The 19,427-nt window shown below is 40.3% G+C and overlaps 1 protein-coding gene across 1 annotated transcript in view; it reads left to right on the plus strand.

Annotated features, from left to right (window-relative positions):
* The first annotated feature begins 4,668 nt into the window (after positions 1-4,668).
* TNIP3 (TNFAIP3 interacting protein 3) overlaps positions 4,669-19,427 on the plus strand; it is a 61,757-nt gene continuing 46,998 nt past the window's right edge. The window contains exon 1 of the mRNA XM_027543701.1: positions 4,669-4,815. Within this exon, the coding sequence (XP_027399502.1) occupies positions 4,681-4,815 (135 nt within the window). The 5' untranslated portion in view covers positions 4,669-4,680. The remainder of the gene's footprint in view (positions 4,816-19,427) is intronic.

Below are 19,427 nucleotides of genomic sequence, written 5' to 3' on the forward strand. Positions count from 1 at the left end.
GAAATGTCACAAGGAGGCCACCTCAAATAAAGATTTACTTAATAGTATTTAATTCAAGGGGTCATTTTTTAAAATTTTCATAGTTTTTCCATGGTAAAAAAAAAAAATACATTTTTTTAAATCAAAGTGTACTCTTAGACAAAGAAAGCCACAGTAAGATTTGAATTTAAACTGGCCGCTCATGGCGATAACTTAAGATGGGTCAGTGATTATTACCTTTTTCAGTTCAATTCAGTTCAGTCACTCAGTCGTGTCCGACTCTGCGACCCCATGAACCGCAGAATGCCAGGCCTCCCTGTCCATCAAAAACTCCCTGAGTTTACCCAAACCCATGTCCGTTGAGTTGGTGATGCCATCCAACCATCTCATCCTCTGTTGTCCCCTTCTCCCCCTGCCCTCAATCTTTCCCAGCATCAAGGTCTTTTCAAATGAGTCAGCTCTTTGCATCAGGTGGCCAAAGTACTGGAGTTTCAGCTTCAACATCAGTCCCTCCAATGAACACCCAGGGCTTATCTCCTTTAGGATGGACTGGTTGGATCTCCTGGCAGTCCAAGGGACTCTCAAGAGTCTTCTTCAACAGCACAGTTCAAAAGCATCAGTTCTTCAGTGCTCATCTTTCTTTATAGTTCAACTCTTATAACCTATACATGACTACTGGAAAAACCTTAGCCTTGACTAGATGGACCTTTGTTGACAAAGTGATGTCTCTGCTTTTTAATATACTGTCTAGGTTGGTCATAGTTTTTCTTTCAAGGAGCAAGTGTCTTTTAATTTCATGGCTGTAGTCACCATCTGTAGTGATTTTGGAGCCCAAAAAAGTAAAGTCTCTCCCTGTTTCCATTGTTTCCCCATCTATTTGCCATGAAGTGATGAGACCGGATGCCATTATCTTAGTTTTATGAATGTTGAGTTTTAAGCCAACTTTTTCACTCTCCTCTTTCACGTTCATCAAGAGGTTCTTTAGTTCTTCTTCACTTTCTGCCATAAGAGTGGTGTCATCTGCATATATAAAGTTATTGATATTTCTCCCGGCAATCTTGATTCCAGCTTGTGCTTCCTCCAGCCCATCATTTATCATGATGTACTCTGCATATAAGTTAAATAAGCAGGGTGACAATATACAGCTTTGATGTACTCCTTTTCCTATTTGGAACCAGTCTGTTGTTCCATGTCCAGTTCTAACTGTTGCTTCTTGACCTACATACAGATTTCTCAGGAAGCAAGTCAAGTGGTCTGGTATCCACATTTCTTGAAGAATTTTCCACAATTTGTTGTGATCTACACAGTCAAAGGCTTCGGCATAGTCAATAAAGCAGAAATATGTTTTTCTGGAACTCTCTTGCTTTTTCCATGATCCAGCGGATGTTGGCAATTTGATCTCTGGTTCCTCTGCCTTTTCTAAAACCAGCTTGAACCTCAGGAAGTTCACGGTTTACATATTGCTGAAGCCTGGCTTGGAGAATTTTGAGCATTACTTTACTAGGGTGTGAGATGAGTGCAATTGTGCAGTAGTTTGAGCATTCTTTGACATTTTTAGGAAGGTCAAAAAGATTTTGACCCTCTCTTCAGAAAGAGACATTGAACATATAACAGATATAATATAGTTTTGTACTTAATTTGACTTGGGGTAACTCATGGACCCCTGCCTCTCATCCTGGCTCCTGATCTATAGTTCCCAACTGAGAAAAACAAGGAGCCACCTAAAAGGCCATTGGTGAAGCACGTGGTCCTCATAGCTTGTCTCCCAAGCCTCTCCTGATATCTGACTCTGTAACTCAGCTGACTTTCAGTGTGGACAATGATAGGTTGTTTTCTTTGGAACTAAAGCAGAAATGCCCCTCACAGTGGAAAACCTGAGCCCAGTTATTTGGGAATAAAATAGTCCTCTATAGTCCTGCTGTAGTGACAATTCACTAGCAACTCAAAAGTAGATTAAAAAGTCATGGGTCTCAGAACACATTCTTATCCTGCCCCTTATAAGTCAAGTGACCTTAAGAAAAGGTATTTAACTTCACTAAGGCTCAAGTTTAATTGAAAAATCAGGATGATTAAGGGGTAGGGCCCTGAGCAAAGACATCTGGAGCCATACTCCTGACCTAATCAGCTAAGTATTACAGAATCAGTGAACAGATCCCGGGTGAGGATAATACATACCCAGTGAAACTAATGCAAAGTTTCGAAGGCTTTGTTCTGTTTGTGTTTAAACGTTTGGTAGTGATGGCCTTTTAGGTGGCTTCTTCTTTTTACTCTACTCCAAACCTTGGGTCATAATGTCATATTAGACTATAACTTTGTTGCATGCAATTATTTAGTGAACTAGAGAGGAAAGCAGAGTTTTAGAGCCTCTGTTAATGCTTCCTTTGTGTCCCAACTTTATCAGTTCTTTGAGGTTATTTGCATACATTTTAAATAAGCATCTAATTTACTGTTAGATTTGAGTTAATGTTTTGAATTAAACTTCATCACACAGTCATATTTATTCAACAACAAATATTTATGGAGAGAGGTCATACTATGTGCCAAGAAACAGGGCAACAAATAAAAGCAGACAAATGCCCTTCTTTCATGGGACATATATGAAGCCTGTATGGGGTCTGGGGAGAACAGTAAACAAATAAGAAATCAAGATCATAAAAAATTATAAGGAGAAAATTAGAATTAAAGGCCAGTAGTAATGGGTATGAAAAGCCATTTTAAATAAGTTCATCAGCAGAGGTTTTCTTAATAAAGTAACATTTGAGACAGACTCTGAAGGGCGTGGGGGAAGCAAGACGCATGGAGGAAAGTGCAGACACTGAGCTCCTGTGTGGGAAGCACACTGGCGTGTTCTGTGATGGGCTAAGTGCGCCTGGAAAGGCAAGGCGGAGGGGAGTGGATGATACGAGCTCAGAAACAGAGCACAGGAGCTGGTCATTTGGGGTTTTGGAGGTCACAGAGGGTCGTATCAAAATGATCCCCTCTGGGGTTTGGGCTCAATAACATGTTTGTCACAACGGAATGTAACACCAGAAAGAGTTGTGACCTCTTGGCAGGCAAGTCTGGTTCAGAATAGGTCAGGAAAGCTGCCTCAGAGGCTTAACAATCAGTCTAGTCCAATTCCATTGGACTAATTAATTAATTGGTAATGTAATTAGCCTGAAGGATTTGGGGCACTTATTAAAGGAATTTTGAGACTCAGAGGATTGCAGGAAACGCTGGGCATAGGCTAACAAACTTGATACTACATGTATATAAGCTTTGGGGCCATGAAGGGTTACACCCAGTAGTTCTATATGGTGACATCGCATGTGGGCCATGAGGCACAGATATACCACAGCCTGAGGAAAGTATAAATAGAAATATGAGGGTTCAGGTGTATTATTCAGAGGGTTTTTTCCTAGTACCAATAACAGACACCAAAAAGCTAGCTTAAGAAAAGACAAATAATTCATTATAAAAGATATGGGGTAATTAGCAGAATATAGGGTAGGAAGGTAGTCATGGCTTAGGGTTGATTCAAGACTAGAAAATTGCGAAGACTTTCCATCTCACAGCTCTGCATTTCCCTACCCAGCTGCTTCGTTCTTAGCTCCCTCTGCACACAGAAGAGAATCTCACTGGCCAGGCTGGAATTGGTTATTTACTCTTGGTCCAATCAGCTATAACCAAGGAAATGAGGTCAAGTAGTATCAACAAGCATGGCTGTCAAAGCCTCTGCCTGGGACCCACTCTCAAAGAAGGTAGAGGGTTGGACAGACAGCCCAAGTAACCTCTGCCACATCATGTGATTAGATCATCCACCTATTTATTTTACTTGGAAACAACTTTGAGAAGTATTCCTGAAAAAAATCCCTACCCCAATTCAAGGGGTTGTTTTCAGGGGATGAAAAATGATGAGGAAGACAAAACAAATGTAAAGAAAAATAACATAACGAATACATTTTTCTCTTGAATTCTGTTTTTAATGAGACGATTTCTCCATCATGTCAGCATGATACAACCGAAAGAAAAATGGACTAGAGTCAGAAAATCTGATTTAAATTTTTACATTATCAGTTAATAGTCATGGGAATGTAAGCAATTCATTCTGGTTCTCAGATAAATGTTGCAGGTTGGACTAGCTTCTTTTTAAGGTAACTTCCAGATACCCTTTGACTCTGATATGATATTTCTATTTGGTGGCAAATAATCCTAGGGATTTGTTGTCAGTTCATTGAAGACATAGAGCAAAAATGGCCAAGAGACAAGCTATAGAATCCTACACATCTGAGTGTGATCTTGGCCCTGCCACTGTTTTGGAGTTTGACTTCGCATAAATCAGTAAGTTAGTTACTAAATCCAAGTTTGCTCATCCGTAAAATGCAGGTAAATGCTGACTACTGTAATGAATTGTACCCACTGAATAAGAAAATGAATGTAAAGCACCTGCCTTCCTGGGAGTGTTTAGTTCTGGTCATTGTTATCAGCCTGTGAAAAATCCCTCAACTTGTTTGTATCTTACTAGATTACTTAGAATAAATGTGCGGGTAAGTGAAACTTAAACTCCAATACTCTTTAAAGTTCTCTAACAGCAGCAACTAATGAATATGAGATTAGAGACCTGGAAATTCTAGGGGTGGGGGGCATCATACATAAATAACACCTCCATGTCACTCACGAACATAATAATTTTTAATTACCTTTGTAAAATGTGGCTTTCCCATGTCCCCCGGGGGCAGGTGTGAAAGCATGGAGCTGGATAATAAAATCCTCAGTCTGATTGAGAGGAATACTTCTGATCCCAGAGGGGTCAGCCTGGGGGCCACGTCGAGTCATAGAAGTCCCTGTTCTGTGAAGGTAAGGAAAACCTTCTGCTTTTTCTCAATATACCCTTCAGCAGTGTGGTCACTGAGAAGAACGCACGGGGAGAGTCCCTGAATCATTTCCAGTAAGGCACTTCCTTGATGACTGAGAGGACAAAGTGAGCCCGTGCAAACTTCTCTTACACAGTCACTTCCTGTTACTAAAAAAACCCTCCACAGAAGCTCCTTCCAGTTTAAAGTGTGATATCAAGGGACCGTCATTACAGGAAAGGGAGGTGGAGCTCACGCTATTAGAAAGAGTGCTTAATGCAGCAACAACTCTTTTATTGGGAGGAGCTAACCTAATGTATGCAAACTCACTTACATTGGGTTACTAAAATCCACACAATTCATGCCCATTTTTTAAAGGAAAAAAAACAAGATTTTCCTGATTAGATAAGTTCTTTGAATTTTCTCTTGTTTCAGGATATTTATCTATGGTGCTTTATGTAACAAATAGAATTCAAGGGTAAGCTCAAGCTAGGAATTTTGCAGATACCTTTCTAGAAATACATCATGAATGACATCACAAACTCTTAAGCTCTGCAGTCCTTCCAATTAGAAACTGTCTCTAATGATCACTTCAAAATAAATCTAAATTAAGTAAATTAGAGAATGTGGCTGACCTTAAAAATATTTACATAACTTCTGCTTTGGTTTCTTAGTTCTAAAATGATCCAGGCTCGTTGTGGAAAAGCTACACTAAGCATAGAGAAAACTATAGAAATCATGTATAGAGAAATTTATTGTGGAGCTAATGGAGTTTGCAGTCCCCTAAACAAACATTGTCTTTCATAATTAATTTGTGAGGTTGCCTCAGGCCTCACCAAACGTGGATCAGCCTCTGAAATCCCCTCCATGCCCACTGCTCCTAGAGAGCCTTGCTTAGCATTGAGATCTGTGTGTCTCCTTCTGGCCCTCTCTCTCTCTCTGACACACACACACACACACTCACATTCACACTGATACACATACTCTGTCTCACACATACACACTTACATTCACACTCTCTCTCTGACACACACACACACTCACATTCACACTCTCTCTCTGACACACATACACACTCACATTCACACTCTTTCTGACACACATACTCACACACACACTCACATTCACACTGACACACATACCCTCTCACACACACACACTCACATTCACACTCTTTCTGACACACATACTCACACACACACTCACATTCACACTGACACACATACTCTCTCACACACACACTCACATTCATACTGACACACATACTCTCTGACACATGAACATTCACACTCTCTGACACACATACTCTCACACACACACACTCACATTCTCTCTGACACAGATACACACACACTCACATTCACACTGACACACATACTCTCTCACACACACACTCACATTCTCTCTGACACAGATACACACACACACTCACATTCACACTGACACACATACTCTCTAACACACGAACATTCACACTCTCTCTGACACACATACTCTCACACACACACTCACATTCACACTGACACACATACTCTCACACACACACACACTCACATTCATACTCTCTCTCTCTGACACACATACTCACACACACTCACATTCACACTGACACACATACGCACACACACACATTCATACTCTCTCTGACACACATACTCACACATGCACACTGTTCTGTCAAACACTTTTCTCACTTAGTAATTCGTTATGGATCCTCCTATACCTCTTTCATTCACTTAATGAACAAATAGTATTGTGTACGTTCTTTCCACTTCTCCCTGAAAAAGAAGCATTTGTTTTCAAAGTGAGAAATGCCTTTCTGCTAATGATGAGGGGCCAAAAAGGCTTTTCTCTCCGCTTCCTTCCTTCTCTTTTCATCCCCACCCCCACTCTCATACACATGCCTCTAACTCCCAGTTAAGACTTCCTTCCTTCATGGAAATGCTTTTTTGTAGTGGCCATCTACTTTAGCACCAAAAAGAAATTTAATGATGAGAATTTGAATCCCCTCCAGAAGCCTGATCCTCTTATTCTCTATTTATCAACCCCTAAGACTCTTTCGCTCATGACTGGCTTCCCTGCACGTTCTGCTCACTTGTTCTCTGGATCCCTCCTTGTATGGCAAAAACCTCACAGCCCTATTGCCACCCTCTTGGCAACTAGTTCCCTGTCTTCTGGGGACTTGACTGGAACTTCTCTGTCTCTTTAAGATACTGTTTCCCCTATCTCTTCCTTGATGAAACTTGCTCATCATCCTATACATTTCCAGGCAAAGGAGAGCAGGCATCTGGCTGGTTCTTGTTTTGTCTTGTTTGCTTTGTGAAATGTAAGGTGAAGTCATCTACAGAGAAAGAGAGAGTAAAGGTGAAGTCCAGTGGTTAAAACAGGGAAGATACCCACGTGGCTCTAGCGGTAGAGAATCTGCCTGCAATTCAAGAGATGGGGGTTTGATCCATCGGGCGGGAAGATCCATTGGAGAAGGAAACGGCAACCCACTCCAGTATTCTTGCCTGGAAAAATTCTATGAGCAGAGGAGCCTGCCAGGCTACAGTCTGTGGGGTGACAGAGAGTCAGACACAACTGAGTGCCTGAGCACACACACACATGAAATGGCCACTGAGAGACAGAGACAGGAGAGAGGGGCAAAGCTAAAAAGAGTTCCTGGGGCACAGTGAGGACCACTGTATAAGACCAGTCACTAACGAGCATTTGGGCTCCTAAATCTTCAGTCTCCCCATCACTTCTTACCGGCTTAATTCTCCTCAACTTTTAAATATTGAGACTTCATACTATTTTATGGGTAATGTTCTTTGTTCACCATTAAGTATGATTTTATTTTATTTATTAACTTTTATTGAAGTGTACTTGTTGTGTTAGTTCCAGGTGTACAGCAGAGTTATATGTCTATATTCTTTTCAGGTTCTTTTCCATTATAGGTAATTACAAGATATTGAATATAGTTCCAAGTGCTGTATTGTAGGTCCTTCTTGTTTATCCATTTTATATATAGCATTGTGTATCTATAAATCCCAAAGTCTTAATTAATCCCTCCCTCCCTCCTCGCACATTATAAGCAATGTTCTAATTCACTCTTTCACATCCTAGCCAACGTTGATCATGACATCCAAGTTTTTCCAACCACTTGTCATACCACTCACAAGCTCTACCTTGATAAACCCATGGATTCACAAGCTCCACCTTGATAAATCCATGGCCATTTTGCATCTGGTTTTTCACTTGTCCTTTCATTTGCATTTGATACTATTCACTAACTTTCTTAAAATGTCTCTCTCCGTTGACATCTATAAAAGTGTCCTTCAACACCCTCCCTTTCCCTCCGCTCTTTCCGTCTCGCTTGCCGTCACCAGTCTCTCTTGTATCACCTGTCTGTGTGACAGTAGTGTCACCCAGGGATCGGTACGTCGTGGTTGGTTCACTAAACTTCAAAACACGTGCCGATGGCTTCTGACACATACACTTACTAAACATGTAGTTCTTTTCTAGATTCATATCGACTTCACTCAGCATATTCAAAGATGCGCTCAGTATCTTTCCTGTTACGACTGTTGTTGCTCCGCTCTCCATTTCCCACTTCCCAAGACGCACCCTGTCCCGCCACCCCACCGTCCTTTACCAGACCGTGCAGTTCCATGTGCTGTGCTTTCTCACATGCTGTTTATTCTTCATGGAAACCTTGCCTCCATGCCCCTTGGATGCACTGTGTTTCCAACTGTGTTTTCATGTGAATTGTGAAATCATAGTATCTCCCTCTTTAGTCTCACAGAGTTCTCTGGTCCCCTTTTGCTCTGTCCTAAACTATGAGAAAAGTAGACTTATAATCACCTTATCTCTAAGAATCCTTCACAAATAATCTCAAAGTCTACAGGAGGGATATTGAATATACACTTAAAAGCTCAGTTTCTCATCCTAAAGCTTTTGACTGTCAGTGATTGTCAGATGCCCACCTATCACTGCTGCTCCCAGATGTTAGCTATACCACTCCCGGGGCACTTTGTGGTACCACTCATGGTGACAAGTAAGCCTATTATGCGGCTATGCTCTCCAGAGCCCAAACAGAGCTAAACACTATGGTTCTCTCCATTTCAATGGAGAGACCTTTCTTTCTCAACTTTAGCTACACAGGCCCCCAGTACTACTTTACACATCCAGTGTTTGCCAAAAATACGTGTGGCCGTCTTTTTGATTTTCATGCTTCTGCAAATGGGGAAACTGAGGTTCAGTGAAGCTAAGTACATTTCTCGTGGATTCTACTATAGCTGTAGGAATTGCATTCTGGACCTAAACCCAAATCTGTCTGGGTTGCTCTATACATCCTGCTTTTAATGACCTCTTCCTCAAATAAGAATCATTTGAAGTGACTGGGCCTGAACTCAAGCCGTTACCAGGAACGACGCTGGTGTCAGAGCAACCCCTGCTTTCCTGTGTGTGGCATCACCCTTGCATCAAGCTGCAGCTCCTCTACTCTCTCTCTCTCTGAGGATAAGGTCTCCCAGGAAAAATCCCCAGAAGTGTCTCTTCATCTCCCAGACTTCTGGCATCTCCTTCTCAATTGTCATCTGAAGTATCTTCAAATATTTGATTCCTTAAGTACACACAATTTCCAGCTGAAATCTCTGCCGAATTACTATTTACAATAGCACTCGCGAAAGGAAATCCTACATTCAAAACAAAAATTTTTTCCATTCTCACTGATATATTGATGAAACTGAAAAAAAGGATAAGAAAAATTCTTTTGGAGTAAGACGAGGGTGGGTCAATGACAAACTTTGGAAGGCATCTCTCATTTTCCCACTGGATGGAGCAAGCGTAAGAACAGTCAGGGAGATTCCCTTTCCAGGAAGAAACATATTTCATTACGGCTTTAGGAGATGGGTAAAATGCTTCAAATGGTTCAGAGAGTATAATCTTTTAAAAGATTAAGTAAGTTTCCAATCATAAAGAAATATGATTTAATGAAAAGTCCTGAGACATAAGTCGTGTTCCCTTTATTGTCTGCCTTTGCCAAAAGTAAGAGGGAGAATTACTATAGAGAAAATGGGAAGAAGTGAAATGAAGCTGCTCAGTCGTGTCCGACTCTTTAGGACCCCATGGACCGTAGCCTACCAGGCTCCTCCATCCATGGGATTTTCCAGGCAAGAGTACTGGCGTGGTTTGCCATTTCCTTCTCCAGGGGATCTTCCTGACCCAGGGATAGAACCCAGGTCTCCCACATTGTAGGCAGGCGCTTTACCGTCTGAGCCACCAGGGAAGCCCATAGAAATGAGAAAACTAACTCATTGCTTTGAGGAAACAGAAAAACATTATTGATGAATATGAGGAATATTAATATGAAGTGGGTTTTAATATTCTGTTAACACTGAAAAACATTGTTGATGAATATGATGCATATTAATATGAAAGCGGGTTTTAATATTCTGAGACAGTTGAAAGTAGAAAGTTGGTGAACAGAAGACATTGAAAGTCTTGCAGGCAAAGAACAAATCATTTTCTAAGTGAGAATAATACTCAATTCCAAAGTGGACATTAAATGGAACTTACATTAAACTAATACAGTGACAAAATTAATATATGAATCTTAATTTATTACCCTGTAATTGTGTGTCTTCAAATATGAAAGGAAATGATAGAAGACTTGAGATGTTTTCTTGAACAAACAAATATATCCCAGTAATGCCTAAAAACAAGGGTTCAACCTGGGATGGGAAGGAAAAGTGTTTGAATTTTAAGATCTACCAAAACCGAATTTGCTTAAGAGTGTTGTCATGTGTTTAGATTCTATTTTGCTTTTCTTATTTTAACTAAGACACAGCACTAAGAATTGACTTTTAATAACTTTGGTACCAGTTGAGGAGCGATTTCCCAGTAATTGGAGACAAATTCTAGCTCTGGACATTCTTCCTAAGGCTAAAAGTCTTGGTAAAATGCTTTGAATGGCTCAGAGAGTATAATCTTTTAAAGTATCCCAGTATGAACTTGGGGCTTCCCTGGTTAAAGCATCTCGGTTAAAGCATCTCCCTGCAATGTGGGAGACCTGGGTTCGATCCCTGGGTTGGGAAGATCCCCTGGAGGAGGAAATGGTAACCCACTCCAGTATTCTTGCCTGGAGAATCCCATGGAGGGAGGAGTCTGGTAGGCTACGGTCCACGGGGTTGCAAAGAGTCGGACATGACTGAGCTACTTCACTTTCACTTTCAATATGAACTTATGACACTTTAAAAGATTATAAGAGAAAAACTTCTTGGAAACTACAGTAAGTTGACAAACGTTTTCTGTAACCACATTTGTTAGGAAAAAACATTAATTTCCCTTTCCTTGTTTCCTTTTTTCAAAAGTTAAGCTATTTCATTATCAAAATCTTTTTTTCTCATCTCTAAACTGGGATGTGATAAGAATAAACTGAGTGAAAATGTGAAAGCATTTTCTAAATATAGAGGGCTAAATTGCTTGCATACATACGTGCCTAGTGGTGTCCAGCTGTTTGTGACCTCAAGGATTGTGGTCCACCAAGCTCCTCTGTCCATGGAATTTTATAGGCAAGAATACTGGAGTGGGTTGCCATTTCCTCCTCTAGGGCATCTTCCTGACTCAGGGATCAAACCCACATCTCCTGCATCTCCTATATTTGCAGGCAGATTCTTTACCACTGAGCTTCCTGGGAAGCCCAAAAGGGTAAAACACAATTCTTATGATCATGATGGTAGTGAGATTAGCTTGAGCCTCAAAGCCTTCTTATTTTTTCTCATACAATTACTAGCTTACTCTTTGAATCCCATTATTTAATTTTGAGTCGTGGTAACTGTGGAATGTTTTGATCTTTTTTTTTTTTTTTCCTGTTAGGAAAAATAAGCAGCATTGTTGTATGAGCAGCTGTTTACTATTCCCTGGGAAATGTCTGAATAGCTGGCTAGGAAAACAGCAAGTTCTTAGGCAACAAGAAGTTGAGAAGAAGCTGTCTCAACTCAGCTGCTGTACTTTGTGGTGTTTGAAGCTCATAGTAGGCAACCTGGGTGAAGTCATTTAAATGAGCTAGGTATCTTTCTCTTAGCTCTAAGTTCAGCTAGTAGTTTTTAGCTTTATAATTCTAAAAGTATAATCAAATCTCGAAACTAAACAGGTTAGGTCGACAGACAGACCAAGCTGTGTTTCCCAAGCTATTACCATGCCTAATATATGACATATGACTCCTTCCATTCATTTTGAAGGTTTTAAAAGCTTCCACTATACATAAATATCAGGTATATGTCCAGACAAGAAGATCTTGCTGTGTATGTTCACCTTGAACTCTATTTTTGTAATAAGATATAATACCAGAAACTGCAGGAAAACAAGATCAAATTTTAAGACACAAGAATTAAAACTCTTATACAAGAAGAGGGACGAAAATTTCCTCCCATTTGAGAGGCATCCATTTGTTGCAAAGATGGCTATCTATAGGAAAGGAGAAATGGGGCAGTAAACTCAGGCTCCTCTTGTTTGATAAGTAAGAGATACTTTTGAATAGGACACTTTCTTTCTTTTTTTTTTTTAATTTAATTTTATTTTTAAACTTTACATAATTGTATTAGTTTTGCCAAATATCAAAATGAATCTGCCACAGGTATACATGTGTTCCCCATCCTGAACCCTCCTCCCTCCTCCCTCCCCATACCATCCCTCTGGGTCGTCCCAGTGCACTAGCCCCAAGCATCCAGTATCGTGCATCGAACCTGGACTGGCAACTCGTTTCTTACATGATATTTTACATGTTTCAATGTCATTCTCCCAAATCTTCCCACCCTCTCCCTCTCCCACAGAGTCCATAAGACTGTTCTATACATCAGTGTCTCTTTTGCTGTCTCGTATACCGGGTTATTGTTACCATCTTTCTAAATTCCATATATATGCGTTAGTATACTGTATTTATGTTTTTCCTTCTGGCTTACTTCACTCTGTATAATAGGCTTCAGTTTCATCCACCTCATTAGAACTGATTCAAATGTATTCTTTTTAATGGCTGAGTAATACTCCATTGTGTATATGTACCATAGCTTTCTTATCCATTCATCTGCTGATGGACATCTAGGTTGCTTCCATGTCCTGGCTATTATAAACAGTGCTGTGATGAACATTGGGGTACACGTGTCTCTTTCCCTTCTGCCTTCCTCAGTGTGTATGCCCAGCAGTGGGATTGCTGCTCAAAAGTTTTCTCTTCCATCGCTGGGAGGATTTGCCCAAGGTTCCACAAGAGATGGGGTTAGAGAACACTGGAAGATGCAGGGTGTCCTTTGGAAAATATGAGTGATAGGTGCAAAAGGATTCCTTCTGCCTCCGTGAAAGTAATAATCCTAGAAGCTCCAATCCAGGCCACTTTGGCGGCCCCAGGAGGAGTGCAACAACCCCAGAGGGTGTTGGTAAAGGAGGGCACCAAGCCTGGAAGGGAAGGGCGACATCTGGATGGAAATTAGAATAGATTTTATCACTTTAACATTAAAAAAACATAAGGCATCCAGGAGCCTGCAAAGAGAAGAAAAAGAATTCAGAGTCTCAGGGTTTCCACTGAACAGACTTCTGGAGCTAAAGGTATTATCTTCACCTTTGGAATCATTGTCTTCTCCTAGATTTAAATGACTTCAGCAATCACATTTGAAAAAAAAAAAAAAGAAGATGTCTCTCTTGTTATGCAAAAGGAAGAATAACATCAGCCTCCTGATTCAGAAATTTGTAACTTTGTGACACTACTAAAGGAAGCAAAATTCTTGGCTTGGAAGATTACCATGAATAAACACATTAATTTAAGAGTTGTTTAGCAGATTATGTATTCTTTATGTTCTAGATCTGTTCATTGGGTTGGCCAAAAAGGTTGTGCAGGGGGTTTTTTTGTGTGTGTTTTTTTTTGTTTTTTTTTTTTTAACAAGATCTTATGGAAACTCACATTTTGGCCAACCCAACAGCTTTCTGACGGAATTTGGGTCTCTCTTAGGGACTTCCAAACCTAACCTGGGTTTGGGAATCCAATGCCTCAAAAGTCCTTTTTTTTTTTAAATTTTATTTCACTTTTAAACTTTACAACATTGCATTGGTTCTGCCATACACCGAAATGATCACTAAAGATCAGTTAGCAAATATCTGCAATTTTTTCAGGCTATCATATTGAAAGACTGTCTTTGAGTCAAGCTCATTTTCAGACAAAACAGTCCTGATATACACTATTTGATCACTTATGTTTCCAGAAGTCATCACCATAGTCTCCCATTATTCCTACATCATCTTCATATGTACATCCCCTTTCTTAATTATTATATGTAACTATGGTTTTTGCTATTTAAAAGCAGTATCAAAATCTATGACTTATTGAAATGTATTGTCTCAGGAAGAAAGTGATATCTTTCACCTGAGGTCTCCAGGCTAATCACTTGGTGATTATCAAGTGATGCAGAAAGGATTTCATCATTAATGGAATGGTCCCTCTAATCTTCAGATTTTATGTTCAAAAACCAGAAAATACATGAAAGACATGTCTGTTTTGATTTTCTAGTACTTAACATATACCCAGTTCACAGTCTATAACCTGTAAATATTTAAGAATGAGTACATGAATGAAGGTGAAGTCAACACATGTATGTTAAGTACAAGAAAAAAGTGATTTGCAAGCAGAGTACATCATGAGAAACGCTGGACTGGAAGAAACACAAGCTGAAATCAACATTGCCGGGAGAAATATCAATAACCTCAGATATGCAGATGACACCACCCTTATGGCAGAAAGTGAAGAGGAACTAAAAAGCCTCTTGATGAAAGTGAAAGTGGAGAGTGAAAAGGTTGGCTTAAAGCTCAACATTCAGAAAACGAAGATCATGGCATCTGGTCCCATCACTTCATGGCAAATAGATGGGGAAACAGTGGAAACAGTGGCAGACTTTATTTTTCTGGGCTCCAGAGTCACAGCAGATGGTGACTGCAGCCATGAAATTAAAAGACGCTTACTCCTTGGAAGGAAAGTTATGACCAACCTAGATAGCATATTCAAAAGCAGAGACATCACTTTGCCAACAAAGGTTCATCTAGTCAAGGCTATGGTTTTTCCTGTGGTCATGTATGGATGTGAGAGTTGGACTGTGAAGAATGCTGAGAGCTGAAGAATTGATGCTTTTGAACTGTGGTGTTGGAGAAGACTCTTGAGAGTCCCTTGGACTCCAAGGAGATCCAACCAGTTCATTCTGAAGGAGATCAGCCCTGGGATTTCTTTGGAAGGAATGATGCTAAAGCTGAAACTCCAGTACTTTGGCCACCTCATGCGAAGAGTTGACTCATTGGAAAAGACTCTGATGCTGGGAGGGATTGGGGGCAGGAAGAGAAGGTTCGACAGAGGACGAGATGGCTGGATGACATCACTGACTCGATGGACGTGAGTCTCAGTGAACTCCAGGAGTTGGTGATGGACAGGGAGGCCTGGTGTGCTGCGATTCATGGGGTTGCAAAGAGTCAGACATGACTGAGCGACTGATCTGATCTGAGTGATCATGGATTAAAGTCCTTGCAGAACAGAGAACATTTTTTAAAAATTCAATTGCAGGCTTACAATATTCTAAGGCTAAAATTCTCTTTTCTGACTACCATTCATTGGCAATAGAAATTACTTTCTAAGCAAGTAGTGATAGAAAGTAGTAAGACTTTGTTTGGATATGATCTTAAAGGTCAATCTGGTTTGTATATACCCCACAAGAAAGTTCAATTCCCTCAAAAGTTTTCTGAATTATATTTCTTAATGGCTCAGGCTCCTGCATCAAACAAAGTAAATTATGTTTTGTCCAGTGATTTTTTAGCCATGTTATTCATGTCTCCTCACATAGGTAAAATGCTCTTTGTTGGGATTAAGCCAGCAGGGCTGAGTTTTGGTATGGGTTCAGCCACCCTCTCATCATATCTCTGAACTTCAATTTAATCCTTCTTAACTTCAAAGAAGCTCAGGCTTCCCTGGTGGCTCAGATAGTAAAGAATCTGCCTGCAGTGCAGAAGACCCAAGTTCAATCCCTGGGTCAGGAAGATCCCCTGGAGAAGGGAAGGGCAACCCACTCCAGTATTCTTGCCTGGAGAATTCCATGGAAGTAGAGCTAGACGAGCTTTAGTCCATGGTATCGCAAAGAGTCGGACATGACTGAGCAACTAGTACTTCATTTCACTAATATCAAAGATGCCTCTTCTGACAGCCTTATAGAACTATTATGAAGTTCAAATTGAAGCAGATAAAATACTGCAATCCACAGAACTCACATGTGCAAAATTGTAATTTTCTTTATTTTTTAAACTGTTTTGTTTCAATCTGGGACCCCCATCCCACCTTTTGGAGAATAATTTTAGTTGACTGCAGAAAATCTCAGCCACTTTGGTATTTGCTCAGACAGTTTCTATTTTCAGTGTAGTCTTACGAAGGAATTCTCTCCTCTGTCTTCTTGCCATAGCAGCACCTACAATCTGTGAAGCAGATTTGTGAAGAAATCCAGCTGGAGTAGAGTTGCCAGATGTGGTAAATAAAAATACAGAATGTCTGCATGCATGCTAAACCGTTTCAGTCACGTCCAACTCTCTGTGACCCCATGGACTGTAGCCCACCTGGGATTCTCCTCTGTCCCTGGGATTCTCTAGACAAGAACACTGGAGTGGGTTACCATGCCCTCCTCCAGGGGATCTTCCCAACCCAGGCATCAAACCCAGGTCTCTTACGTCTCCTTCATTGACAGGTGGGTTCTTTATCACTAGCGCCACCTGGGATGCCTGTAGGATGTCTGCTGCTGCTGCTGCTAAGTCGCTTCAGTCGTGTCCGACCCTGTGCCACCCCATAGATGGCACCCCACCAGGCTCCACTATCCCTGGGATTCTCCAGGCAAAGAACACTGGAGTGGGTTGCCATTTCCTTCTCCAATGCATGAAAGTGAAAAGTGAAAGTGAAGTCACTCAGTCGTGTCTGACTCTTCACGACACCATAGACTGCAGCCCACCAGGCTCCTCCATCCATGGGATTTTCCAGGCAACAGTACCAGAGTGGGGTGCCATTGCCTTCTCCACATAGGATGTCTAGTTAATTTAAATTTCATAAAAACAACAAAACATTTCATGGGAAAAACTTTTTTAAAAACTACTCTGCATCTAAAACTCCTTTATCTGGATGTCTTATGCTGTTTTGGCAACTTTAGGAGGAAAGCATCAAGTTGCAATAATCCATCATCTTACACTGCCATTAACAGCAGTATAATCTAATCCTTCTGGTCTTTTCATTGGCTTACATCTTCACTGGCAATCACTGAAGCTGCTAGGTCCCTCTTCTCATCTCTTGTCCCCAGATTCATGTGATAAATACTGTGTTTTCCTCAATCTGACAGCCAAGCATTCTTAAATCCACAGAACCCAAGTTAACCATTTTTATATCATTCTCAGGAATGCAGGAAATTTCTGACTGTGCTTTCACAACACTCTGGGGTTGAGGTGTCTGTCCAAGGACCCCCCTACCTAGACAAAGTCCCAGCTGTGTGCCTTGAGGCTCTGCAGAAATTCTCTTCAAGACTTGCCCCTTCCCCAGGTTTAACTCAGGGGGTAAGGCCTCTCGGCCCTATGATGTTCAGTCTGGGCAGTTTGATAGATGAGGGGTGAGTTCCTAGAAGAGTTGGGCTCAGTTTCCCCAAGAGAAGGCACAACATTCAGGTTTTCCCTGATCCCTTCCCCATTCTTCCTCAGGGCCTTTATCTATTATGACCTACTTTTATCTACCATTCCCTGGGTGGGGGTGGGAGTGGGGAGTGTGGAAGAGGTAAAGGAATAGGTTTATATCATCTTTTCATCTTCCCTCTTTATCATTTATGGTATAAGATTTTATGCCCTGATTCTGTTTTTTTTCTCAAACATTTTGTTATGAAAACTTCAAATATATAGCCAAGTTGAAAAGATTTTGTGATGTACACCCATAGATTTCACCATTAAAAATCTCACTCTACTTGTATATCATGTATCTATCCATCTACCTACTGCTCATTTCATCCATCAATCCATGTTGCTTTTTGAGACATTTCAAAATAAATTACACAAAAGGAATTAATCTTAAATTTTTAAAAATATATTGCTAGAAATACTAGCCTTGCAATTCAAAGCTTCAGTTTCCAGGATGGCCTCTATTGAAGAGTCTGTTTTGAAATCCAAAGGCTGAACAGGGACTGTTTTTCCTTTTGCATTCAATGACAAACTTGTTCAGCCCTGAGACAAAAGGTTATTTCTCACTGAGCAAAAAAGGATTAGTTACATGAAACAAAGAACCATGTATGTTTGGGGGAATCACCAGTTAATATTTCAGGACATTAACTTATATAATAAAGCACTATACAAATGTAGGAAATATTATTGAAAACCACACTTATACCTTTAAAAAATCCCTCATAGCATGTATAATCATTGATACTTTGTATTTATTAAATATTAACTATGATTAGGAGAAAAAAATTTAAGGGGTTTGTATGGAGAAAGTTAATGTTGATCATTTAAACAAAATAAAGGTGAAATATTTACCTATAAAATAAACAAAAAAAAAATACATTCAAACAGAACAGCTTTTTAAAAATGGGTAGATACTCCTCCTTGATCCTTTATTTGGAGACAAAATATATATCTTTGTTTATTTCTGTGGTATTTCTCCTCTGGACTGTGTTTTAAGAAGTAGCAGTGTACTATGATTTCCTACTAAATAAAGATTTATACATAAACAGATTTTTTTAAAATGTATATATCACTAGCCTGTGCTCTAAAGATACTATGTTAGTTCCCAAGGCTAAAATGATATTGACTCTACCTTCAAGAAGGTTACAGCCTTGAGAGAGAAAGGTACATAAAATAACGGTTTTATGATAAGTGCAGAAATTTGATGCCTCACACAGCAACCTGGGATCACAAAGGAGGAGGTAACTAACTCCTCTGGCAAACCAGAGAAGGCTTCAAAGGGGCTGGTGGTCAGACTGGATCAGATGGGTTACTGCTTTGGGCAGTGTTGAGAAACCTTTAGACTGGAAGTTTCACAAAGTCTTCAGTTTCATAAAGACTAGAGAATAGTTGGCAAAGTCCAGTTTGCCCTAGGATGTAACTGAGATGCACTAAAATCTAGACGTGTGCAGTGGAAATAGACATATATGTACTGCATGGAAGAAGAGCTTTAAACTCCAAGCTGGAGGAAAACAAGCCTGTCTCCCCCAAGAGGATGTGGAATTTGGGACATGCCTCTCAGGGGACTCATCTAGTCCAAGCCCAGATCTGGGGGATGAAACCAAGGTCATATATTAGTTTGGACTCCAAGAAGTTGACGTTCCTGATCCTGAGATCTTTTTTAAACTCTTGAGTAGGTACCCACTTCATCAGCATTGCAGATTTAATTGGGATGGGGAGAAGGCTTTACATGTGTCTGAGCACTGCTTGGACTTGCACGGGTACTGAAATAGTTGGCACCATTTTAGGTTTAAGAAACACGGAATAAACACAGCAGAAGACAATAAAAACATATAATGTTTGACATACAGTGCTATGGGAAAAATAAAGCAGGAAAGGGCTGAGATGGGGAGCAATTTTCAATAGGAGGCCAGGTAA

The sequence above is a fragment of the Bos indicus x Bos taurus genome, chromosome 6 (genome assembly GCF_003369695.1).
Source record: "Bos indicus x Bos taurus breed Angus x Brahman F1 hybrid chromosome 6, Bos_hybrid_MaternalHap_v2.0, whole genome shotgun sequence".
Taxonomy (NCBI): domain Eukaryota; kingdom Metazoa; phylum Chordata; class Mammalia; order Artiodactyla; family Bovidae; genus Bos; species Bos indicus x Bos taurus.